This window comes from Melanotaenia boesemani, chromosome 8 (genome assembly GCF_017639745.1).
Source record: "Melanotaenia boesemani isolate fMelBoe1 chromosome 8, fMelBoe1.pri, whole genome shotgun sequence".
In the NCBI taxonomy this organism is placed as follows: domain Eukaryota; kingdom Metazoa; phylum Chordata; class Actinopteri; order Atheriniformes; family Melanotaeniidae; genus Melanotaenia; species Melanotaenia boesemani.
In genome coordinates, this window is record NC_055689.1 from 23,197,712 (window position 1) to 23,224,528 (window position 26,817).

The following is a 26,817-nucleotide window of genomic DNA, read 5'->3' on the forward strand; positions in this document are numbered from 1 at the left end:
TTTAAGAGGCAGAAAACATTTGCAGCTTGCATTGCTGAACACAATTTACAGAACCAGGTTTACATTACCCATCTTTTTTATTTAGTAATCATTTTAAACATACTACAGTTTTACACATGATACAACAGCTCCTTTATTTGTGTGAAGCCAAGTTCACACTGCAAGATTTTCATTGTTGGATCAGTGTGTTGTTCACACTCAGCAGCGTGCTTGTCTCGTCATTGGGAATTTTGACTTGCTAGTGCTTGCTACATCATACAAGTTACCCGCATTAGGAGGTCACGTTCTGCAGGATTTATCATGTCTGACTAACCTCTGATTTGTCAGACGGTTTTCTTCTTTTCAATCTTGGAGTTCCAGCTCTCATGCATACAATTTTGTGTTTCCTTACAATGAACTCTTTCATTATCTGTTTATTTGGGATTTTCCCATGGGTTTCCCCCTTTCATGTCTCTTCTTCTGTCATTGTAGCTTCTTACTAACCAACTTCTACTCACATTATTTCCCTCAGAATATCAAGATTCAAGAGTTTGTCACCCTGAATTACTCCTAAACGGTGCATATTTTATAACAGCAGAGGGTTAAGAAATAAAATCTAAAATGAACCAGTGTAATAGAAAATACTGAAAATATAATTATTCTAGAAATATACATCAATAAAGTACACTAAGCAAAACAAATCTATTAAGTAGACAAATAAATAATAAACAATACCCAACAACAAAACAAAGGAAGACAAGCAAGCTAGAAATTTAAATGGGATGTCTCTGCTGGCCTCATGAATATAGTCTTGCTGGCATTAACACATGGAAATTGCTGAATGCTGAAGAAACCAGAGTTGATTCAGATCTGGGTTATTTGTCTCTGAGGTAAAAATCAGACAGAAAATCTTGGAGTGAACTTGGCTTAAACAATGTACCAGTCAGAATATTAAAACCATTAACAGGTGTACTGAGTACTACTGCTCATTTTCTTACAGTAAATCTGCATCTCGACAATCACATGAATGTTAATTTGAAAATGACCACCTATCTAAACATTTTAACAAACATCCTCACCAACAACACTCCTCCCACAGGAGCGGCCTCCTGTTTAGGAAGAACTCAAAGAACACAGCCTAGCCTCCAAACTCCTCTAATACCAATGTGATAGCATCTGTAGCATGCCCACAGATGTGCCCAATCTACAGAGTCACTGTCCTGAAGGATCTTTTGCTAACATTCGTTGGAGTAGGATTTGTCCCAAAGAAATGGGATCAAACATCCCATTTTCCAGGGTGGTTCCGGTCCCCCACACAGTCCACGGCGCCCTCTGAGTTCTGAAGTTGCCCAACCCTTGACTGGTTAATGCTCCTTTTGACAGCATGTACTCAATATTAGACGCATGATCACAATGTTATGGCTGATTGGTGTGCATTTGATTTAATGGAGTACGTTTCAGCTTTTATTTAGTAGCTGCTGCAGCTACTGCTGTTAATGTATTGTCTGTCATATCTCTAAAGTTTTATTAAACAACTTTAATGGACAACAGTGTTAAAATTAAATCTATAAAAGTATTCTGATTAAAATATTTTTCTACACTCGCTGTATTGGTGTAATTATTTGATTGTTCTTGCGTGTAGGTGTAGGGAACTAAAGGTTTTTGTTTCTTCTTTTATGAAACTGATGAGTGAGGATAAATTCCCCACAACATTCAGTCTACAGTCTGAAAATGAACAGGATTGATCTGCTATTCACTTCTGATTGAACACAACAATCAGTTCTGTGCATTGTTGGTGACTGCATTAAATACATAGAGTATTAAAGTCCCATGTGAGGCGTGCTGAGTTTAAATTTAAATTAAGGCAAATGGTGACTGAATGGATTCTTTAAAACTGGCCTGTAGGCTGCAGCGAGATGGGGTGGTCAAGGCACGTCTGTATTGGAAGTATTGCAAAGGTCCGATGGCTCAGGTTTCCTTATTTTCTAAGACAAAATGAAAGAAAATTAAATGGAAGCACATTATTAATCTGAAGCGTGACCATGAAATTATACTAACATTGAAATAATAATAATAGAGCATTTTATGACCACATTGTGGTTTATGTCAACCAGAATTTTGGAAAACTATTAATATAATAATGTACTCAAACATCTGAGGCATATCAGTGCATTCTGCACTGCTTTGTGGAAATCTTTCAACATCTGATAATTTGCATAATCCAAGCAGCACAATAATTTGCATTCACATGGCCCTGAGATTTATACCAAGTTTATTCAAATTAAACTACATCCAATAAATAAGTCATGGGTATGAACTATTTTCTTACACTTTCTCATGTAATCATTACTTTGTTGATGGACATTATTGACCCATAATGCATTCTAAGTAGAAAATCGTCCGGATCAGAGTTAACAATTAAAAAAAATCATGTTCTAATTAGAAAACAAACAAAAAAAATAGTCAACAGAAGGTTAAAAAACAAAAGAGTCAAAACTTAAAATCAAAGCTTAAGTGACCATCATCAACTCCTGTTAGTAAAAAACACTTCAGTGTTTGGCCTTTTAATAAAATTAAAACACAATATGGTTTACTGTGAACAGAGAGTCAGAACTGAGACATACTGCTACCTTTCACAGGTGGTGCAGGTAATCGTCTTCTCTGCTGTTTGGACGAGTCCAGAGTTACAAACTGTGGAAAGATGTACGTAGTTCAGCATTATGCTCTCCTAGTTCCCTCTACTGGGTTCAGTACAATGTTATTCTATACCGATTTTTTTAAATATATTTTTTATAGATTTTGTAATTTCCCTATGGAATTAATAAAGTAGTTTTCATTTCATTTTTTTTACTCATACCGTATCTGGGTGAGTCTTGGTCTTAGCGAACCGTGACTGAGGATCCACATTAAGGCCCGCACTCTTCAAAGCAGCAATTCTGGCAGAGATGTCACAGATCTACAGTTGATACAGAAACATGTAAAATGTGTTTTTGAACTATTAAGTTGCAATTCAAGTTTTTTTCAAGATCAGCTCTTTTGTCTGTCTGAACAAACTTCTTTTATCTTTATTGACTCAGCGTGTGGCTCAGTGTTCAGATCTACATAAGTGAGCCAACACCACACTGAAGTCCAGCTCACTTGTAGCTCAGACTGATGAACCTTGGCAGCTGCTGCTGCCACCTGCTCCTCCAGGAAGGACAGCTCCATGTCGGACGTGGAGCTGCAGATTCCTCTGGCACACTCCTCCAGGTCACTCAGCTCTGCCTCCAGACTGTACACAGAACCAGCTGCTACATACACCTACAGAAGAAAAAATCATAAAAATCATATGGTAATTATATTACCATATGAAAACAAGATTTATTTAGGATTTTATAAGAACAAGTTTCTAAGCTTTACAGAGAAATAAGAGACACGCAGAATGCAGTGGTTGGCACTGCGGCCTCACAGCAAGGTCACTGGTTCGAGCCTCGGCTGGGGGGAGGTTAAAAAAAAGTGGCCTTTCTGTGTGGAGTTCGTTCTCTCCGGGTACTCCAGCTTGGAGTCTAAAAACATGCACCAATGATCACTGATAAACAACCAGTGACCTCTCTGTGCTGGCCCTGCAGCCTGTCCAGGACGTACCCAGCTTCCCCACGACCCTGAACTGGACTATATGGTATATCAAATATGAATGAATGAATTAAATGTTTTGTAAAATATTAATATGTATTTGTTAAATATTAAATACTAAGCAATATGACCGAACAGTAAATGAAATCCAACAACTTCTAATGACATCCGATGAACAGCTTTTACTCTAGAACTGAAATTTTTAGATTTATCGAATAATCAAGCAGCTTCAATGTAATTGAGATTGTATTAATTGAAGGATTTATTAAGCAAATGTCACAGATCCACTGGCCTCTGCCGCTCAAAAGTGAATAGCTGCTAATTTCATAGTTTTCAATGAAGAAAAATTCACCAATGTTCACATAAAAAAGGATTCTATTCATTTTATTTGATTTAGCTTTGACCTCAGGGGATAATGTTGGATCTTTTTTTTTTTTTTCCAATTTTTGCATAATTCCTTACACTAGCCAATTACTGGTGGATGAAATGTCGTCCTTGTATTGGAGAAACTCACCGATATTGTGAAAGGGTCTGGAGACCCTTTATTAGATTTTCTGAAATAAAACAGTGCATAATTTATTGGACATTAGTGGGCTGTACCTTTTTAATATTATTATTTGTTTTGTTTTTCTTTATCTTTTTTTTTTACTGTGTCAATGTGTTTGCTAACTCAGGATGAGAGTTTAAAGTGTTATAAATGAGAATAAAAACATAAAAGTAAAAAATAAAACCACATTTTTTCTTTTGTTGTGTTAATATCCCTTTTAAATATTTGCCCACATGCACTCATTTATTTTGTCAATATCTAATTACACTGCTGTTCTATGTAAAATCACACATTAAAAAAAAAAAACAGACTATGGTACGCTACTAAACAACAAGTGCAAACAAGCATTGCTATTTACAGTACAGTGTGCACAAATATTAACTGAACTGACGTTTTCCTCCAGTTTGCAGAACTGTTGGTCCAGTTTTTTGGGGTCCATGTTGGGAGGCAGGGAGAAGGAGGACGGTCTGGCATCAGCTTCTCCCTCCACTCCCTGCAGCAGCTCCTCTGTGGCGTTCAGGACCTTCAGCACTTCAGTGGTGATGCTGCGCAGAGACACTGCCGAGTATCTCTGCAGCACACAAACACACACAGCTCGTTTCTAACTCCTGACACATCACAAAATCTTTTAGATGGATAAATGACCAAGATTTAAATTCCTGATCTCAATTATATTCTCTTAATGGCCTCTGATGTTTGACCATGCAGAATGAAAACCGCTAACATGCAGAAACATTTTTGTCATGTTTCAGGATCCTTCCAGTTTTAGTATGCTGCTTTGAACAAACCTTAAATCTGAGTTTAAGGGTTTGGGGTTAAAGGATAACAAGTTCACTCTCACCTGCTGCAGCAGAGATGATATTAAATCTATAGTTTGGTAAAGCTCCACATCTCTACCCTACAGTTCACACAGCACATGAGAGAAGAAAACAGCACATACACAGGACAAGGTGTAAAGAGGTTAGCAGCTTTAAAAACAAGTATTGAGAGGAAGCGTTTATCAGACCTAAGACAAAGTGAGCCCATGTGACCTCGCTTCATTTACAGGGTAATAGTTTAATTTCAAATTAGGCAGCAATAATGCAGCAAAACGAGGCATAATTTCAAAATTTAGAACAGGTCGTAATGTCTGGGATTTTTCCATTAACAGATCATCCTCATCTGAATTCTGCTGATGCAGGAACTGATATAAAACCAACATATTTTTATAGAAAAGCATAACATTGCAGTCTTTAAACCTTCTGCTGCAGTTTAGACAATGCTCATGTAGAAGTGGCTCACTACAGACTCACTCTATCAGACGACTGTTAGTAGAAAACAAGTTTCAGACACTGGCTTTTGAAGCTCCATCACAGCTGGAGTACTTACGTTGTGAATCTGCTCTGGTGACAGAAAACCCTCCTGAGGAGTCGAAGTGCAGCTCTGCTCTAGGTCGTCAGCGTTTTCTTCTGTTTTCTCGTATTTTTCACCCACATCTGTCTTTTGAAAGCCTGCAGTATCTCTCTGTGTCTCCACATTTTCCCACTTCTCTGTCATGTCTCGTTTCCCCTCATCAAACACTCCAGTTTCTGAACATGTCAGCTGGATTTCATTTGTCTCAGGTGTCTCACTGATCACCATTTCTGGAGATTTTTCTTCCTGCACATTTTCATTAGTATCGGTTATGTCTCCATCCTCCTGCTTACCACAAGTTTCTCCTTTAATTCCCTCATGTGAAACTTTGTCTGTTTCCTCTGAAGCATCTGTGATTTGTGCATCTACTGTCATCTCTTGAATCCCGGTTTCTCCTCTTGGACTGTTGTTCTTCATCTCTCTGTTTCTCTCTCTGTTGTCTCCAGCTTTTTCCTTAACTGTTTCCACCTGCATGTCTTCCAGAGTCATCATCAACATGCTGCTGATTATTCTGTCAAATTCAGTGTCATCTTCCTCTTCGCTGTCAGCTGTTGTTCCCCATCTCCTCTGAGTCTCTAAGCTTTCTTTCAGAAACTTTTCTTCTTCATCTGGCCTGCTCGCCTTTGGCTCGTTTTGCTGTTCACCTTTTTTCTCATATGAAGCTCTTATTTCCTCTCTTCCCTTTGCCTCCACCCTTGTTTCTAACTGAATCTCTCGCCTTTCCTCTGCCTCTTTTTCTTTCTTAGCTTGTGATATTTCTACTTTGTCGCATGATTGCTCATTTGCTGTTGTTAAATCTTCTGCTACTCTCTTGTCTATGAAACCTCTATTTTCTTCTACAACAGTTTCATGATGTTCGGCATCCCTACCTTTTCCTCGACTCTCTAGAACATTCTTACTTGTTACTTTTTCATCACTTCTCACTTTTCTTGCCTCAGCTTCATCCTTCAAATCAAACATCTTCATGTCTATGTCTTCCATAGACTCTATTCCCTCCCACATCTTCTCTATTGCACTGCAGCCTCCAATTTCCTCTTCATTCACCTCATTCTCTCCAACTCTGTCCAGCTCATCCTCAGTGGAGGAAAACTGGGAAGCGCTGACCAAACTGGCTAAATCACGTAGCCGAGATTTCTCTGGCTGCAGCTTCCACAACATCTCGTCACCTGTGTCCTCTCCGTCTTCTACTCTGCCCATTCTGTCCAACTCATCTTCTGTGGATGAAAACTGGGTGGCGCTGACTTGATTAACTAATCTGCACACTTTCACAGCCAGGTCCTCATCTTCCTCTTCCTCTCCTCTGTCCAGCTCGTCTTCAGTGGATGAGAACTGTGTCAGTCTGACTTCTTTTTCCAGCTGACAAAGTCTATAGGTGAGTAGTTCTGTCTTTTCCTCCTGCTCTTCATCGTCCTTCTCCGTGTTCTTGTCTTTGTATTTGTCCAATTCTCCTTCACTTTTTCCCAATCTGTCAAGCTCATCTTCAGTAGATGAAAAATATGTGAGGTTGGATTGTGCGACAAGCCTGTACAATCTATACTTCATCTCTTCATCATCTTTTTCTGTCTCTTCCTCATCCTTTGTTATTCCTCCTTCCAAATCGATATCCATCTTGAACAGCCTCTCATCCTCATCATCTCTGTCCTTGCTTCCTTGTCTCTTTTCTTCCCCCTCTCCATCATCACCACCATCTCTCTCTATATCAAGTTCTTCTTCTCGCATCCAGGAGTCAGGAGCTCTGCCTGTGAGCTGATGCAGCTTTAAAGTTAACTCTTCATTAATCTGATTGGCTCCATTTCCAGTGATGTCACCATCAGAGTCAAGAGGTTCTGGGGTCGTGCCTCCTTCAGGGGACATAGAATCAGATGGATGTAGATCTTTTTTGTTTAAATCCTGCAAATGAAAGGAATTGTACAGATAAATAGAAATTTTATTATCTTTATGGATGCATGTCTATGTCTTCCATAGATTCTATTGCCTCCCACATCTTCTCTATTGCACTGCAGCCACTCATTTCTCCTTCATTTACCTCATTCTTTCCAACTCTGTCCAGTTCATCCTCAGTGGAGGAAAACTGATGTAATTCACTATTTAATATTTTCTGTTTCTTTGACCATTTGTAGCACATAATCCATTAATAAATGTCTCAGTCTTCTGCATTATTAGGAACATCTCACTTTAAAACTGAAGTCGGCAGTCCTGCAGTGAAGCCTACCTTCGTGTCTCCTTAAGACAGTGTTTTCCAATCCAGGTCATCGGGACCCACCGCCCTGCATGTCTTAGATGTGTTCCTACTCCAACACCTGATTCAAATTAATGAACTTCCTCATCAAATTCTTTACAGCCTGTCAACAAGCCATTCATTTACTTCAGGCGTTAAAGTGGGGTTACTTCTAAAACATACAGAGCAGGGGGTCCTGAGAACCTGGATTGAGAGACACTGCCTCAAGAGAAGAGTTTAAATTTTAAAGACTACAACATTAAACCAAGAGGTAAATGAAGTCACTGCACTTTACAGTTATAAAGATATGAATGAATATTTTTTTGTGTGGTCAAATTTACAGATGCCAAATTGAGACCTTATTGTTTTCTGTTGAATATATGTATGAACATAAGAAAATCTTAATGTTTTAAAGGCTTTATGCAGAGAATTTTTGCCATTTTTCCCTGATTTAACAACTCTAAGTTAAATTATTGCCAATCCTTATCTTGTAGGTTAAGTATTGAATTGTTCACCTCATCAGTTTGTAGTTAAATGTGATTTCCTTCTTACCGACACAGGAGACAATGATGTTGCCGCTTTTGTACTTTTCTTCTTTTTCCGTGATTTCCTCACTTTTCCCACATCCGGCTTGGAAGCTACTTTGACCTCCTCCTCCTCTTCTCCCACTCCCTTCAGATTAAAGTTCATATCAATGATGCTGGTCCTGCGGGACGATGAAGGTTTCCTCATCTCTGCAGGCACCTTCCGCTTTAGAAGAGCTAGTATCTGTTTGTTAGTTTTCAAGTTCGCCTCAGTGTCTGAAAACAGATTCTCTCTGCTGCCTTCGTGGTCCATGTGAGGCGATGTGCGTTCAGGCAGGTTGAAGTTTGAGTCAGTCATCTTTCTGTGGATCTCCTGCAGGACAGCTCCCCAGGTGCTGTCAGGCTCTTGTTTGCTTTCGTTATCAGATCCCAGGCCTTCGTAGGCAGACACCGCTCCAGACTCCCTCTCCAAGGCACTGTAGACCAGGCTCTTCCTTTTAGTGAGGAGGCTGGGGCGAGACAGCTGGGCACTCTGCAGGGCGATCCAGTTCCCATCTGGGCTCTTTAGCACTGAAGACACACCTCCATATCAGAGCATGCACATACACACACACATCAACACAAGTATCATGCAGACAAATAGAAGCCATGTGCCAAAGACATGCAGTAACATAAACAAAAAGTGAACGCAGGTAATAGCTGACACACCAGAGCCGAGAAGTGTTACCACAGCACATTTCAGCCTCCTTAATAAGAATCTCAGTATGACTTTAATTACTGTCATCTCAAATTATCAGTAATTACCTTTTAGACAGCACTGTTTCTAAGATTAGTTTGTCCCTCAACAAATGTCCTTTATTCCACATTTCTGATCCATGTGATCATGCAAAGCCAAGTTTCACGTTTACAGCTGACAGTAACCAAAGTTATTTCACTTTGAACTAGCCCAATTATTCCTTTCTGATTTTTTTTCCATGAACAAAGCATGTTTGTTAAATAATCAAACATGCGTGATCATACAATCAGTGAACAAAAAACCTAAACCAGGCATCAGCATTTATAGAATAATCTGGGTCCCTAATTTACCATTCTCACTGCCTTCTGATGCTTAGAAGGCAGCGAGAATGCCTTCTAAGCATCATTACATTACAGGCTGATAGATGTTTGACTTAATTTTAAACACAAAGTGAAAAAAAAAGGTTCTTTTACATGGAGCAACAAATAAAACTAAACAATTCCACAAGACTGACAGAAAAATAAATGCGGTTAAGAAAAAATATCAGTTGAGGATCCTGACTGTGAAGGAGGCTTATGTAAGACTTTGGTGCAGAGGCTTTTAAACACACAGGGGAGACCAAGAAAATAAAAAAAAAATTAAATAAAAAATTCAATATAAATTAATTTTGCAACAGATAATAGATAATTGCAGAAATTGTACAGAAATTGATGCATTTCATATACATTACCCAAAACTTCAACCTGCTGTATTCTTTATCCTTAAAATTTTGTCCCTAAAATCTGAAAAGAACATTACCAGAGTTGTCCAGTCGATCTACGCTCTTCCAGGCAGTTACAGCCGACCCGGCAGCCTCCTTCTTCAAGGCCAGAGGAGAGTCTTGTATCAGAGCAGGTGGGTTGTCGTCATCATCCAGCAAGGTGAAGGCCGAGTGTGACCTCTGTGTACACACATGGAACTTTTGATAGATTTCTACTGAACACTGGTTTTTTTTATCGTTATGGGAGACATTTAAATTTGCAAGTGGCCCTGCAACAGGTTAAAATGCAGCTAGTTTTCATCTAATTTTCATCTACTGGCAGTATAGAACCTGGAGTTAGGGCTCCTTCAAATGTTTCAAACATCAATATCTGTGACTAAAAGATATATTTTAATATATTTTGGAAACTTATTAGAAAGGTTGCAACAGTGTTTTTAATGGTTAATTAATTTATTTAGTTTAATCTCAACCTAAAAGATTGTGAACTGTTTCTATAGTAAGAAAAGTGATAGCGATGTGTTTCTACCCAGAGGTTTGGTTGGTGTTTCAGGGAGCTGGAGGTTTGATCGCAGGCAGATTGATGATGACAGTCAGTGTTACGCTCAAGGGACCAGTCGTGGTCATATTCTGCCCTCATCTCAGCCAAAGTCTTCCTCCTGCTAATGATCTTAAATGCACAGAAATCAGAATTAGCTCTATACAGCTCTGATCCCACACAGAGATACAAATAAAGGGGTTTGGTTTATCATTCTCTTGTTTATATTTGAGCATTATTAACTAGCTTCACACAAAGAATGAATCAACCTTGGTACCACAGTAAAACATTGTTGTTATGTATAATTTAATTCTGCTTTTACTTTTTGCACAATAGTTTTGGCCAGTTCCTCGATGAGCTCTCCTCTGTTCTCCCGCAGATAATGTGCTTCATTCTGCTTCTCCTGGAAAACACACACAAGTAAGAAAATCCTTCAGCACCACACACATTCACATTGTAAGCTGATTACTCCCCTAAATATATACACTTTGAATATACCTATGATCTGTGCTGAGTTCAGAACAGATTTGTAATGAGGAAATCTTTCCTGACACAGATTTAGAGAAGAACTGCAGAACCAATGACAATCTTTGGGATTTAGATAATTAAATATAACATCCATGTACAAGATCATTTTGGACTGGAATAATTTACCTTTTTACAGATCCCATCATATATAAAAAGGTTCTGGTGTTGAGTCAGTCTTTCTTTAAAATCTGTTTTGTAAGACCACATCTTCTCTTACTTACACAAACAACTGTTACTTAATGGTTTTTCACATATTTTTAAGGGTAAGAACTGTTAAATACTTCATGATTTTTCAGCTTCTTGTGAACCATAATCTTACACGAAGTCAAAGCCCTGCCTTGTATTATAGTATTAAAAGGCCATTTAAACTACAGCATAATCCTGATGGTTTTACACAACCTGATCCAAACTCACAGAAAGAGCAGATACATCAGATTACAAAGTATGGATTATATACCATACTGAATGGGTACACGGCAATGCTAACAATAAGTAACTATTATAACTAATGCAGTCTACAACATAATGTGTATATGAAGAGACTATGAATAACCTGAGTGGAAGTGTCAAACTCTGCCTTGGAAATGGCCTCGTCTATGGCTTCCTCTGCCACCCGCATGGCCACACTGAGCGTCTCTGCCATGCTGTGCTCTGAACACAAACGCAGTAATCTCTTGTTATTCATTGTTAAATAAAATAAAAATCAAAGCAGAAAACAGACCACAGGTTTTGTTGAAGGCATGCAAAAAGTGCAATATCCTCTTTAACTTTTCATTCCTCTGCTCATGTTTCCAGGGTTCTGCAGATGCACCAGGTCTGTACAGCTTTTCATTCATGTTTGCAGTCACTCATCTAATTAGTGCAGTGAACCGTAAGTAAGCAGAAGTGAGGGCAAAGCAGGAGAATACACAGAGAATGCTATGCTGATTGCTCCACCCACAGGCTAACATTTTTTTAGTGGAGGTGGTGTAATGGTGTGCTGGTTGTGCCAGACTGACCAGTACAACCACAATGATTGAATTGTGACAAATTCTGGTTGAAGAATGGGATGCCATCCCAAAGCACTGTGCAACTAAGCTGGCGATCAGCATGATGAGGAGATGCCAGAGTGTTGTAGCTGTGTGTGGATCTTCCACATGCTAGTAAGGCCTCTGTTAAATCAATAAACTTCCAGTATGTCTTGTTTCTTCAGACGTCAATCATCCAATCTAAACAAGAGCCAGCAGCAGAATAAGCTGTTTGGCTTTGGCAGATGGGAATTTAAGTTAGTCATGGACACAACCCACTTACTCTACTCTGCTGGTCATCACACAAAAGCATTTTCCTTACAAAAGTGGTACTATTTAAAAGGCAAGTACACAGGCTTTCCAATGGTACAAGATTTGTTGCCAAGAAGCACTGTTACAACAAAGAAATAATCAAACACATTCCACAGCAAAATATGCACGCACCTTCGGTTTGTTTGTAGAAAGTAGAGTCACTCCCACAGATGCTCCCCTCATTGCAGATGCTCTCCTCATAGGCGCTGCCCTCTGCGGACACATTCATTCATTTTTAGCATGCTTATACTACCTGAAATATCAGCACAATGATAGAAATAAATTTTATAAATGCTTCTATTAGATGTTACAAATTTAAATAAGATTTGTTTTTTTTTTCCTATGCAGCTATGTCATAGTTGATTTAAGTGTAAGTTTGGTCAAATATAAACCTAATGCAATGTGGATGAAGTACTCAGAGATTCGTCCCATTTTTTGTAGTAACTAAGATCCAACCATCTGTCCATTAAACAAAAATATTCAACAACAAAAATCTGTTAAAATGCTAAAGTAAGGCTAGAAAGAAAAAAAAACACAAATAGATTAGTAAGTAGTCTGTGTTTTCTGTAAACATGGATAGCAGGACAGCACGTGTTCACTGCACAGCAGAGTTCTAAGTCACACTGTGAAAAATATCTCCACCTTTGAGCTTTTTTCACGTCATGTTAATATTCCTGCAACAATGCAGCCATTTGTGGTTACATAAGTGCATTAGAGCAGCCTCGTGTGTGGCATTACCAGGCGACCAAAGCTGTGCGCAGCAGACCCACGTTCATAACACAGTGTAATACAAAGGGTCACCTCCAATCATTTTAAGGGGCAAAGATAGCACTTAAACTAAGTGGTATTAACTGTGTCAGTATTTTAAAAAGTGCAGTGAGCACGTCACCTAAATTCTAATTCCCTCACTGCTGTGAAGTCTAAAGAAAAGCCAGTGGGCAGTGGTGTGAAATATTCTTAAACTAAGGATTTTTATTTGAATCTCAGGGATGGGAGGAGGGATTTTGTTTGAGGTGTTCTACTGATGTGTGAGCAGATGTAACTGTTGTAACATTCGATGAATCTGTACACATCTGGCCTCAGCACCGAGGCATGGTAAAGACTTGGGACTAAAGCAGCAATTGAAGGAGATTGTAACCCTGAGGGTACCAAATTATACTACCACAGTCCTATAAGAAGCTAATTAAACATTTTTGTGTGTCTCTTTTATTCTCCTTCAGTGTGTTAAAAAAAAAATTTTGCTCTTCCAATTAAACATTCTGCAAAGTTATAGTCCACGCTAGGATGAGTTAAGCTTCGGTCACACTGATGCTCAGGACACTGTTCTTGCCAACACAGATGCTAGTAAAGCAGAAGTGATGTGCATTAAATGCATAGTGACTGTGATATATTCCATCTACTGCAGTCATCTGACTCCAGAAGCACGTTTTTCCCATTTGAACCCTTGTACTTCTGCACTGAATGAATCTAGGGATGTTTCCAGACATGGGCTGATGTCTCCAGCTTGTCCTCTTTGCAAATGTGCAAGTTGTGCCGTAACAGCCGGGCTACAAAAAATTATTGCTGTAGTTTATGCTTTGATTACTTTTCTTATTTTCATCACCATGGATCACATTTTGGCTGGCTTGTAAGAAATTTGGACAACAAGACAAGACTGAATTTACAACATCTGCAAAGCCGCGTTTCCTGGTTTACTTTCATGCATATCTCTGGTTATTGTCTCATCTTGTTATAAACATCACACCTAAGCCTCTCTCTTGTCCGATTAGATATGATTAACCTCTACATCTTAGTATGTCTGCCACGTGTTGATGGATACATCAAGGGGTTGTAAATGTGACTATGAGTTCAAGCTGAACTTGAAAATGGAAAGGCACAAAATGATGATAATTATAAAAGTAAACTATACTTCTTAAAAACAATAAAAAAGAAAGTAAAACATCTTAAAACTGAAAAGCAGGTGGAAATTATATCATCAGGTAAAATGCTGTTATTTGGATATTTGTCTTAAGTACATTAAGTGCTGTACTTTCATACTTCAACCTGTGACTCTGCTGATACTGGTGCCACTCATGCAGCTCACACTGCTCTTATACAAGCAGCATCAGCAGGACCTTCCATGAGTCACACTATGTAGATCCGATTTTGTAGTTGAATAAACGCAGTTTTTTAGCGCAAGTTAGTCATACACAAATGAAACTATATGATACAGTGTGTGTGCGTGAGTTACCAACAGAGGAGGAGGTGGGGGTTCTGATGTCAGCCCACATCAGTCCTCCTCCCACAGGGACCACAGCTCTGCATCATCTGCAGCCAGTGACCTCTCTTCCGTAAAATGCAAATAAATCTCTGAAATCCTCTGTCAGTTCAATCAGATCAGAAAATGGGAATTGATGGTCCATAGATGCACTGCGGCTTTGTGCCCGTCTGGATCTACATGTTGGAACAGATGCTGCTGGGTGAACGTCGTACAGAGCCACAAATACATTTTCATCCAGCTTGTGTTCAGCTGTGAGAAACTCTGCCTGCAAAGGCCTCCCTGGAGGTCGACTGAATGTTTTTCATTACGTAAGAAACCAAAGCCTGTTCACTTGCTGTCCACTGGTGGAACGTAAACAGGTTAAGGTTAAAGCATGCTGGCAAAGGGTCCACTTTGTAAAAGTTACAGAAAGCAGAAACTTTTAAATGGTTTTGTAGGAGAACAATCTGTAAACTTAAAAGTAACTAAAAATGATCATCTTAAATAAGGATGCATATTACGGTTGAATCCCATCATGAGCAGCTTGTGTTTCAATATTTAAATGGACTTGATACTCTGAATCCTTGTTAACGCATTATAGAATTACTGAGCTGCAGCAGATGCCCTACACCAGCCTCACATATTAATTGGTGAGTTGAACTCTAAATACATTTTTATTAGCTTTCAAATGTCTAGAAGTGCTTATTGTTCATGATTGACAGCCAATTTCACAACTATTTTAGGATTTTTCTCCTTTTGTCACACATATGCACATTATTAATAATTTGATCCAATCATATTATTTAGTAATATCAATCAAAACAGATAAAGAATCTAGTAAATCAAGGTCTTAGGTTAAAAGTGTTGCTGTGGTATCAGGTATCTATTATTTGCACCCACACCTGCTTAATTATGCACCTAAATACAGCAGCAGTGACTCCAAGCTGGGTGAAAATATGAAGGAGGCAAACAAACATGTTTATATTTGGAGTCTGGCCACAGTGACTGTAATCTGCCGCAGTTATGAGGGCTGAAAGCCAAGAGCTTAATCCTGTTTTCCCCTCTTCCTAACTTCCTGTATTCCACTGCTTTGAGATATCAAACAAATTCAAAACAAATTTAGGCTCATGTAGCTGAAAGACACAGTATCATCCCTCCTTACAGTAATCCGTCCACAGCATTTGTGGGATTGGGCTTGGAGAGAAGTTTGGAAATGATCACATGCAGGATTGTAAAATGCTTTCAGGTGTCATGTTTGTTTTCATGCTCATTATTCCAACATGTGTCGCATGTGAGAAGTTACACAGTGTTTTATAGGTTCAGTGTTCAACAGTGTAAAAATCTGGAACCAATCCTTAGGATTTTCATATTTTACCAGTAAAGTATGATTCTTTGCTCAGTTGTCCTTCCACCCATCCATTTTCCACACAGCTTAATCCAATTCAGGATCACAGGAAGCTGAAACCAGTGATGTTCGTGATGTGAGACAGCAGTGCTACCCACCAAGCCATCGTGCAGCCTGTGTGGAAAATGTCTAGATATATAGCTATCTGTAGAAAAACACTGAGTCAGTCCTTAAGTTAGGTGCCTTTTTATACTTAAATGATTCAAGGTAAAAGACAGTGGCTTAAATAAGAAAGCCATCAGAAAATGATCAGGAATAAGAACTGGATTTAAAATTGACTGAAAGACCTTCAGAAAGCCTGGAGAACTCCTGCTTAGGCCACTTTACACAAAAAGCATGGCTCTTTGAGAGCGAAATATAAAAAGAAAAAGAGAGGGGTGGTTCAAAAAGTTTGCACAGTACTGTAAAATAACAATGTTTTACCAGTAAGCTCTGAAAGCGCGCTGTGCTCTGCTAGGTGTTTCCTGTAGAGCGTCTTCAGCACTTTGGCACTGCCAAACCTCTTGAAGCGCCTCTTCACATTGGTGTAAAACCACTCCAGCGACTGCGTCTTTAACAACCTAAAAAACAGAAGTTTCATTTTTAATATGCACCTCATCTTAAATATGTAGCTGCATTTTGCTTTGTTTATTTACTTATTTATTTTTGCTATAAAATTAAGATTTCAGTTAAAGTGATCATCAACTTCAGCAACATAATACATGATACACATAGTACTGGGCGAATATCATTCCTGCTGTGTCGTGTTCTGACACAGTTTTCACATCTCATCCATCCTCAGGTTTCTTGGTGCATCTTCAAAGCACCACTCTTTGCATCCACTTGGTACAGCGAGTGACGGATGCACATTTTGTTTGGAGCACTTGTTTAGATTTATGATAGAATAAGGTGTGAATTGTCACTTTTTTAATAATCCACTTTGTTAGTGGATTTTAACAAAGCCGCGTGTGAAGCTAGAATGACTTCTGCTTCAAAGAGCTACAAACTAAAGAAACCATAGAAAGGTTTGATTTCAAGATTTTCTGGTGAACGATGTTTCTGCTGTAAAAATACTGGAGATCAACATGTTTAAAATTTCTCATATACAGAAACAAACACAACACTGACTTCCTTTATGTTCTTGTTCATGTCTGGGACAAAACCTCAAAACCTTGATTAGAAAAACCTAATCAAGCTGAGAGTAACGAGGCATCAGATATGTCTAATATCAGGAAAACAACACCAAGCGGGTTTTTGCTGAAAATGAATTAATGAATTATATCTTAGAACTTCAAGAGGCAAAGAATGAAGCTTTTTCAGATGCCATAAGCTTGCAGCAAAGGAACCTTTTCCAGTCCTGCGTAATGTATCTGACATGTACGTAACTTTTCATTTGTTTAGAAGTGACAAAGGTGCCTCTGTTGTGTAGTATTGTATGAAAATATGTTGTTATATTTTGGGATGGTGTATTATATCTACCTACTTTGTAAAATGATATATATCCAATTATGTTTGTTAAAAGAAATCACAAAGAAGCTGCATTTTGTTCGATTAACTACAACTTTACCACAAAACCACACTAAATCCAATGGAGTAATTATTTTAGTTTCAATTATTACCTATTTTTTGGTTTTATCTAATACGTAATGTTAAGTTCAGAAGGAGAGTCAAGTAAAAAGTTAAATAAATTAAAGCTAATCATTTTATACCTTATATTTTGTAAATTTGTTTGTGATAAACTTTTGCTGAAGCAGTGACCACAGCCTCCAAAGTGTTATTTTCAAAGATGCAGGATGTCCTCTTAAGGCAAATTTTATATTTGAGATGAGCCTATGAGTCTTCAATAAGATTTACCATGAGCTAGGTGAGGAAAGAGGTTATTATTCAGTCACTTTTCAGGATGGATTTCAGTCCATCTTCAACCTGAAAAGCATCTGTCTCGTCTCTAATGACAGCAGCCCATTCCCTGATTTATTCTGTCAGGATGTGGTATTATATTCTTAAAAAACTTTCTTTAGGTAGTTTTTGGAGCTTCAGGGTCTGATTGGGTACCAAACCTCTATGTCTTGACCATGTCTATGAGAACATAACATCTGGCAAGTCTAATGAAGTGCCACTAGAGGATGAGGAGTTCCTCGGGGCTTCGTGTTCACTACTCTTGATCTAATGAAGTTGTCTAAATTTACACACCACCTAAGTTAAGGCGGATGTGTTACACCGATACCTAAAACATAAATTTACAAGGTTTGGAGTGCAGAGAAAAAAGATAGTGAAATAATGATGCATCTAATACCAGGATGTGTACAGTAACCATTTAAAAGAACTAAAGCATTAAAGCCTCTCGTGAGTTGAAAAAGAAAAGCTGCCACTCAAAGAAATGCATTGTTTGTCACTTCTTATCCTCGTGTTGCAGTAGCACAAATATTAGAGACAGAGGAGACGTTATTATGTACTACATCTGGGCAGTGAATCATCTCCAGCAAGATTGTAAGACCTTAATAACCTCTGACTTCACTGCCAGCATCTCAAACATAACTCAGCCTCCTTCTGCATCACATACACACACAAACACACCATTGCACACCCAGTTGCCACCACCCCGCCGACCTTACCTGCTCTTTTGGCAGGCAGAGCAGAGCCAAGCTTTGTCCCGCTTGTTATAGACCCGGCAGGACTTGCAGACGTTGTAGCTGCAGTCCCGGCACCGACGCTTGGGGTTGAGCAGGAAGGTGAAGGGCGAGCAGCAGCGGATGCAGCAGCGCTGGTTGAAGCAAGTCTGCCGTGACAGCAGGAGGCAGCGACTGCCCTCCTCGTCCAGCTCCTGCTTCAGTTCACTGTGGGAGGGGGAGGAGGGAAGAGAGGGAGGATGGTTAAAAGCAGCGAGATGGAGAAACTAGGAGTGTGTGTGTGTGTTTGTGTGTGTGTGAGAGGATGAGAAGGGGAGGATGTGGTTTGTTTTTGTGGATAAAGTCGTGGGTTTGCTATGTCAAATGGGGTGATTATCAAAATGAGGACACAGAATACACACACACACAGAAACACACACTGATCCTCAACCTCCATTTAATGAAAATGGGGCAGAAATTAAAGTGGTTTCATAAATTCAGTCATTTCATTTCATCATTTACTAAATAACATCCCAGTGACAGCTTCCCCTTTAGACAGATGGCAAATTTGAAAGTGAGCATGAGCACTGGAGGCATGTCAGACATAAAATGTTCACATGTATAATCATCTGACTGAATATTTCATCAGCATTTCAGTTTCATTTAAAAGATGCACACAGAGGTTAACGGAAGCGGCTGATCTGAATAATACATCAGCATGTTTCCTCGAATGCAGCAGCAGCGTTTCCGTGTAAAAGGCCACAGATGGAAAAGAACCATAAACACTCATCCCTGCTTGATAAAACCACAACACAATACAAGGTCAATTACATAAGTGGATGTGCTGCAGCTTTTTCTGGTGTGTGAAGGTCAACGTCCTCACATTCTGTACATGTGAAAAAGCAACTCATCAACTAATGCAAACATATAAAAAACATAAATAAGCAGTAACTTATTAGCTGTAAATATGTGAAAGAAGTTCATTTAACTATGTTTTTATTCCTTCTAAACTTATGATTGAAAGGTTAGTGCTATCAGCTTTCTTCAGCTGATACCAATAATGAGTGTTGTGATATTTATACGTGAGGATTTTATGAGAGAAGAAGAATCTAAAACCAGGTAGAAATGAGGCTAAAAGGTTCTAACTGAACTTTAGAGTTTATCCCTGGTGTTAAAACCGGAGGCTGTTTACTCGCCAAAAGGATGAAAATAGCAAAGATTCCTTTTTAATAAAGGCTGTCCTACAAAAGAGCTTTAAAACAACAATGAAATCTTTAGAAATCAATCCTGTAACAAACAGGATGTCAGTGGAGTGAAGCCAATGTTAGTGCTAGAGAACATATTTTTCTCCGAGCGGCTGCAATTTGTACCAGCTGCAAATGATTTTTTTGCTCAGATCTCTTGATCAACTTCTGTTCTGATCAAAAATAACAAATATGTAATTGTTTAAGTTATTTTAACCCTTTAAATGCTTGTTTGATTAAATGATTACACAGTTTTTTAAAAGAAAAAGAAAGAAAATTAGTTACTTTCCATATAATGATATTAAGTAAGGTTAAAATAAGTGTTTCCACTCATTTTTAGCAATTTAAAATTGATTAAAAAATCAACCCCCAGCTCCCAAGCATGTATTTTATGGAAAATAACTTGTTTCTTTTTTGCGTGTTTGTTTTCTTTTGTTTTTTTGTTTAGTCTTTTTTGGGAGGGGGGGTGTTGTTTTTTTTTTTTAACAGTGAAATTTCATAATTAAATTATCATTTAAGGTGTTAAAGTAATTTGAATCATTACATATTCAGTAGTTTTGATTATGACTGAAGTTGATTGACAGTTTTAAGCAAACAAAGTTAAATAAAACATTAAACTGTAAAGTTTTCTGGACGTTTTGGGAGAGGACTTTGCTGTCCTTTAACTTGTAGGTTTCAGTATTTGCATATTGCAGTATGAACAATATCCTGCTGGGTCGTTTAGAAATGAAATATAGTACTTCTTGCCTATAGCAATGCTTATTTTAGATGCTGCTGCTATGGGTTGGATTTTACATTTTCAAGTTCAATATGAAACAAACGATGAATGTTTGTGTTGAACAGAAATAGAGCTGCAGTCTGCTTCTTCTGTGGTGGAATTAAAGGATTGTTGTTATTCACACCATCTGTTAGCCTGCCATCTATTTGTGTTTCAGAGAACAAACTGGCTTAAAAGCTGTGTGTGAATTGTATGAAATGAAGTCGTGGTATTTAACTGATGATCAGTCAGTTGTTTGGCACAGTCAACTCTTTTTTCACGGTTCAGTTCATGTGTGGACATCAGTCATTACTTCTTACTCGTGTGACGGCCTTTTGCATGTGGCGTGGTAACGGTGTTTTTAGCTGTTGCAGGAACTCAATGCTGTGATTGGCTAACTGGTACAATTCAACCTGATTTGGAGCGCCTGCATCCTGGGAACCTTAAATTATAAAAGCTCCAGCATCCAGGCAGCTCTCTGTGCCCTCTTCCCTCAGGGCTTGGTTTCTTTTTTGGGTTGGGTTGGTTTAGTTGGAAACAATACTTATACTTGGTTTCATATTACTTTTGCTTTACTAAATTACTTTTAATTTGCTTTTGGTGTCCATTCCCATTTTCGTCTTAACCCGTGAGCCAGATTGACACTCGTTAATATTTAGTTTTATTTAAATGCTGTTTTGACATCAAACTTTAACCATCAACAAGAAAAATATCTTATAGCTGCTTGTTGTCTTACTGAATTTAAAATAGTGTGTTAATTCATGCTGAAAGGTTGTAAAGAATCTCCTGTTTTTGTTTTGTATATTTTTTTCCATTTTACTTCTAATTTCCCTGCTGATAAATGTTAAAAAAAATACAGACACAGCAACATGAAGCTCAACATTTACCTCAAGCAGAAAGAAGATGAAATAATAAATTAGAAAAACATGAGTGATTGCAGACTGATGTAAGTCGCACCAGAGGGGAAGTGTCAAAAAAGTCATGCCAGCAGGAGCACCACCACTGACTGAATCATTTATAAGCGATTACAGCTGGAGAATGATGAAGTCTGACAAGATGGGGTCACAGACAGAAACAAGAAGCATCTGCAGGTAACAACTGGGTTTCTTTCAGTTTCAACTGGTGGAAGTTTAGTCTTTCAATCTTTCATAAAATTACACTTATAATGCTGTTTAAAACTAGGTTTGTTTTGTTGAAGTAACGTCACGGTTGTGAGGAAGGGAAGAAAGAAAAGTTCAGCTATATTTGAGAAGATGAAATCTGTGAATTTTGAACATCTTTAAATTAAACTTGTAAACATCAAACTATAAAAATTTAAAGACGTCTGACACAGAGAGCTGCAGCATCACATCCATTACCGATGCTCAGCTCGCAATAAAAATAACTCCCAGACACAACACTCTCATACACTGACACAGTGAGATGCTGCAGCCAGACAGTGAAGTAACAAGCAGAAAAACCACTTAAAAAAACAGAACATGTACCACAAAATCGTTGTGAATGCACAACTGATCCTTAGCAATGCAGTGTATGTTTTTACAATGATATTCATACATTATCATTAGAAGAAACTTTTCAGCTTCAGACAGAAAAGGGAGGTAGAGGAGAAATCTAAACTGTGTTTAAAACCCTTAAAAAACAGCTTATCATGGTGAAACGCTGGCTATTATTAATGTATGCAAACACAGATTTATTCATCTTATTATTAAGATATAAATAACAGCATGACTTACTATACTTAATTCAGAGTGTAATGAGGTATCAAGCTGAGAAAATATCCCTGCTGTGCTGCTTTTGAACAGTAGGGGGCACCTTGAGAACCTTTCAAGCATAATGTGAGTTGAAAGCGTTTTTCTCTCAGATATTCTAGCAGAGGGTAGGTTTGGTAAATGTGTTGGTTAGATTTTATATTCTGCCAGACATCCACACAATTACTTTTACCCCACTAAAATGATTTTAATCTCCTAATTTAACAATTATTAAACTGCTTTTGTTTATTAAAGCAGGATTAAGTATTACTTGAGCCTCAAGTCAATATTGTAGTAAATATTAGTCATTTAGATGGATAGGAGAGGTCCTTACATAAAAAAAATCTAAATACATTCAACATTTAAACAATGACAAAGAAACACAACTTTGTACTAATCTATTTTAAAAATCTCTTGATCACTTATTCTTATAAATATCCATGTTTTTCTTTGGGTTTCACATAACTTTCAATTATTATTGCAGAGGATCAAAAAGACATATTAGGCCTCATCTTGCTGTCTGTTCCGGATCAGCCTTGCTGAGGTTCAGCTGGTTTCACCTTCATGCGACAATAAGTGCTTTGTTAGTCACTGACAGTTTGTCATTTTGTGAATAACGTCTAAAATAAATATCACCTTGGACTTGCAACTGAGAGGTTTTACAGAATAAACTGTGCCTTTATCAGGAATACACACCATTTTAGTTGATTACATGTTAATTATTTTCCAAATGTCAGCTGTAAACATAGGTTTCTCCCCTGTCCTCCATCTATGAATCAGCACTGATGGGCATTCAGTGAGATGTGCAGGTTTTATCTTGTGGGGAGATTAAAAAACAGGATGTGAAAAGTGAGAGGCCACTAAACGACTTCTGAGAGTTATGAAGGAGAAAAATGAATGATCCACAAACAGCATTCACCTCTATGAAGTGAGGACGGATCCAACTTCTTGTAAAAGTTTACTTAAAGAAATGAAGTCGTACATGGGTCTGACATCAGCTTTTCAAATTTTATGTAAAAGATATCTTTATGCTGCAGGGAATATTCCCTAAGAGTAAATCATCTTAACAAGTGGAAAAACTGGCGTGAATGTATTAAAATATTTGAGCAACTCAGACAAATGCCGTCATGTCTAATCACAGCTGGGAAATAACCAAAGATTAGCTGTGCACTTAGTTGCAGCAAACTCACAGCTTAACGTGGCTCATGTCCCATGAAGCCTGAAGAGAAAAAGCAAGTAAAATAAAAATAAGTTAACACAGAAATCCACAAGGATACAATAAAATGAAGCAAAACTAAATATCCACATGATTTTAGAAGTAAAGAGCTCCTCGTAATTTTTTAAACTATCAAATTAAGTTATAGATGCCTGAGTGATTTTTAGCTCTTCTTGAGTTCATCGTGTCAGTTTAAATTGATTCCAACTTTTATACTGTGATGCTTCAGGAAACACAAATATAATACAAGATACTATATATGCCCACATAATGAGTCTATAACATATATCTATGTTAAAACAAATTCTCAAAAACCCCTGAACTAATTCAAAGAATTCAGCTATGATTCTAAAAAAAAACTAAAGGAAAATAATGGATATAAAGATTTAACAGGCTTACAGATGCAACATGTACCAGATGCAGACCCTGCCAGAAACCCACTGCTTTAAGTAGACCATATGCAGATGCAGATAGAAAGGCTCACTGCATCTGTGACAACATAAGTTATATCATCTACTTTTTGATGCAGAACGTGCTTACTTCATTTAATGAGTCCAGTCTGCATAATCTCCAGGACACACACATGCTATTAAGCTGCAACACATGACTGAACTGACACAAACTTTTCTTTACTGACAAAATTTCCACATGACAACTTTTTGTTACTGGAACTTGAAGAACATGACATCCATTAGGGTTTATCTTTGATCGGTATGGTACTTTTCATTGGGCTCCTTCATCACTTTATTAAACTTAGCAAAGGCGTCAAAAGAGCCAAAAGTTCTGTAATAGACTGGCAGGGAAATAATATAAGCCTGGTATTCTCAAAGTAGGCAAACTGACTTTGGCTAGCAAACCATTTCCTGCTTCTGTACTTCTCAGACTTAAATCTGCACCACAGACATTCAAATCCACCTAATTACTGAATTATTGCGTCTTTGTATGTTTTCATATTGTGTTTGGACTCCAGCAGCAGCATTACTGAACATTTTCAGGAAGCTGGTCTGAGTGCAACAGGAAGGTGTTTCACTTCCTGTCCAGTATTTCCAGAACTTACATCAGAGAGGCAGGAAAACCCCACCAAGGTCTAAGAATTCCTTGAATTCAAATTGAGCTATAGAACAAAAGGGTGCAGTAAAACTCCTGCAGATGCAGCCTGCAGATTTTATTCATAAAATGTGTTCATTGTACAAAGTTTTCCCTGCTTTAATTTCTCACAAAGATGCTCATCAGTAAGCTGTAAGAGAAAGATTTTCACCCTCTTTTCAGAACTGTTTGGACTCAACTTTGGTTTTTTGGGTTCAATCTCTAGATGACACATTTATTATAATGGCACCTTAAGTACAATCTTTCTTTTTTTTTTTACTTTGCTATTGAAAAAAAGTGCTTTTCTGTATTTGTTTTTAACTAGAACAGGTTAAGGGTAAATGGTTAAAGAGGCAGGAATAAGCAAATGTAACATGATTCTAGAGTGAAAAAACTGTAAATGATTAAATATGTGGCTTCAGGTGATTTGATACAGCTTTCAAACCAACACATTCATCTTGGAGGTCAGAGGTTACCTGAGTCGCTCCTCCTCCTTCTTGCGCAGCCTCATGTCTCTCTGCACCACCTGCAGCACATGTGCCGCCTCGTTGTCCGACAGTCCTGTAAGGTCCAGCTTCCGATCCATCTTCAGTACCCCTCCAGCTGTCGCTCAACCCTTCAGTCAACCCTGTCACTGAGTTGTTTACATCTAAATAAAATCACAAACAGCCTCATGATATAATACATGCCAAAAAAACAATCATACTCCAATTGTTTAGGCTTTATAACTTTACTCAAATTCTAAAAGGAGTATGCTTTTCTACATCTGTATACAAAGTATAAGAGAACTGTGTAAAAGGGAAATCAAACAAGTGTTCTTCAACCTTTTGAGCTTGTGATATTACAAGCTAAAAGCTTTATTATAAATAGAACACTAATCAGAGACCTTTTAACCTCTAAAATACCACATCTATCAACTTACACAAAAGAAAAACAGATGGAAGACTGAATGAATACAAACATAAATTTGTGAACAAATACTTTACAGTACTCATAACATCAAATAAATACCTTAAGAACGTGTAACAGGTCCAGGACTAAAATCATAACACTGGATTTAACCAAAAGTTCGTAAAGACCACAAACAGTTTTTAATACTATAAATGAGTTTAGACTGCAGTTTAAAATACAGAAACTCTGTTATCATCTGATGAAAGATTTTCTTGTCATCTTTTTAAATTGTCTTGAACACAAATTCTCCAAAGTTTCTGGAGGTATTTAAAATATCTACATATTCTGGCTGCTTTTTTTCAATGTAATTTGTAGGTTAGTGGTAGTTTTAATATTGTGAAAGATATGAGCCCCTTTTCCCAACGGCAATACAAAATCTGCCAAAAAATCAGTGACAAGAACATGCTGGAATAAGTTGTTGTAAAAGACTATAAATTAAGCTGAGGGGATATAACTTAACACTTAATTCTTTATGTGTCATCAACCACCTTTGCCAAGTCTTTGCATTAGAAAGCTCAACAAATGTTGGGACAAGCAGCACGCGCTGTGTGATGATTCTCTAATTGCATGATCTGAATTGAAACTGGCAGATTTCACACATCATTTTTCTGGTTGCCATTAAATGGACCAAAACTTTGCACACAAAAGTTTAAAAGCGGCTGATGTCCTGCACCTAGAAAATGAGGCTTTGACAAAGACCAAGATTTGGATTTTTCTGCATTAGCATTCCACGGAGGAAAAATCCCCAGACTAGAAAGAAACTGAGTAAAACTTGTAATCACTTCAAGCATAAAGACAGACTGCAAACAACCCACAGCTGTAGTTTAAATAAAATGATTAAACACACAAACTAATATAATTAAGAAATAGCAACTTTCCAAGCAAGTTTAAATGGTTAGAAATGATGTATCTTGATAAGGAGATGTGGAAAAGTTGAACCTCAGGCAAAAATGTCCAGAAAAAAACGAACTACAGAAACAACAACAAAACTCACCTGTGTCTGTCTGACGTGTGTGTGATGTCTGCAGGGTTGAGCACCTTCAGAGTCGCGCCGCAGAGAAACGATATTTAATCTAATCGTGAGATAAATGTAACCGGGACTAAACATGGAACACCTTCAGTTTAAACACATGAAGACTTCCATTTGTCATTTTAGTTTACGCACATCAGTGGTAAAGTTGAGGGAAAGTGTTGGTCATTGCTGCGGGTCCGATCATTGTAGCTGCTTTTGCTCTCTGAGAGAAAATCAGGAATTAGCTGGATTATAGGTCAGGTCCACTTCTACAGTTCCCCTGCTGTCCAAAATTATCCTGCATGGGTGAAGATCGAGTACTTTATGCCACTTTATAAAAGGTAAAAAAGGAAATAAACCTAAAAATAGAAGTCATGGAAAATACATTCAATATTGTTTATATTTATAGGACAATAAATTATTC

At 37.9% G+C, this 26,817-nt stretch overlaps 1 protein-coding gene across 3 annotated transcripts; it reads right to left on the reverse strand.

Annotated features, from left to right (window-relative positions):
• Positions 1-58: 58 nt before the first annotated feature.
• On the reverse strand, positions 59-26,728 carry LOC121644105 (rab effector MyRIP-like). Of its 3 annotated transcripts, XM_041991817.1 has the most exons (17): positions 26,376-26,728; positions 24,907-25,079; positions 18,386-18,607; positions 16,218-16,354; positions 12,283-12,363; positions 11,385-11,482; positions 10,626-10,706; positions 10,295-10,435; positions 9,807-9,948; positions 8,301-8,854; positions 5,507-7,420; positions 4,980-5,036; positions 4,530-4,709; positions 3,118-3,279; positions 2,837-2,935; positions 2,610-2,670; positions 59-1,964 (listed from the first exon to the last, which is right to left on the reverse strand). In XM_041991817.1, exons 2-17 carry the CDS (start codon positions 25,014-25,016, stop codon positions 1,948-1,950), a joined length of 4,056 nt encoding a protein of 1,351 aa, XP_041847751.1. In that variant the 5' UTR covers positions 25,017-25,079; positions 26,376-26,728; the 3' UTR covers positions 59-1,947. The 3 variants fall into 3 exon arrangements, with proteins under 3 accessions (XP_041847751.1, XP_041847752.1, XP_041847753.1); XM_041991818.1 differs by lacking the exon at positions 59-1,964 and having other exon boundaries at positions 2,587-2,670; positions 8,301-8,842; XM_041991819.1 differs by lacking the exons at positions 59-1,964; positions 4,980-5,036 and having other exon boundaries at positions 2,587-2,670; positions 26,376-26,727.
• Positions 26,729-26,817: the final 89 nt, after the last annotated feature.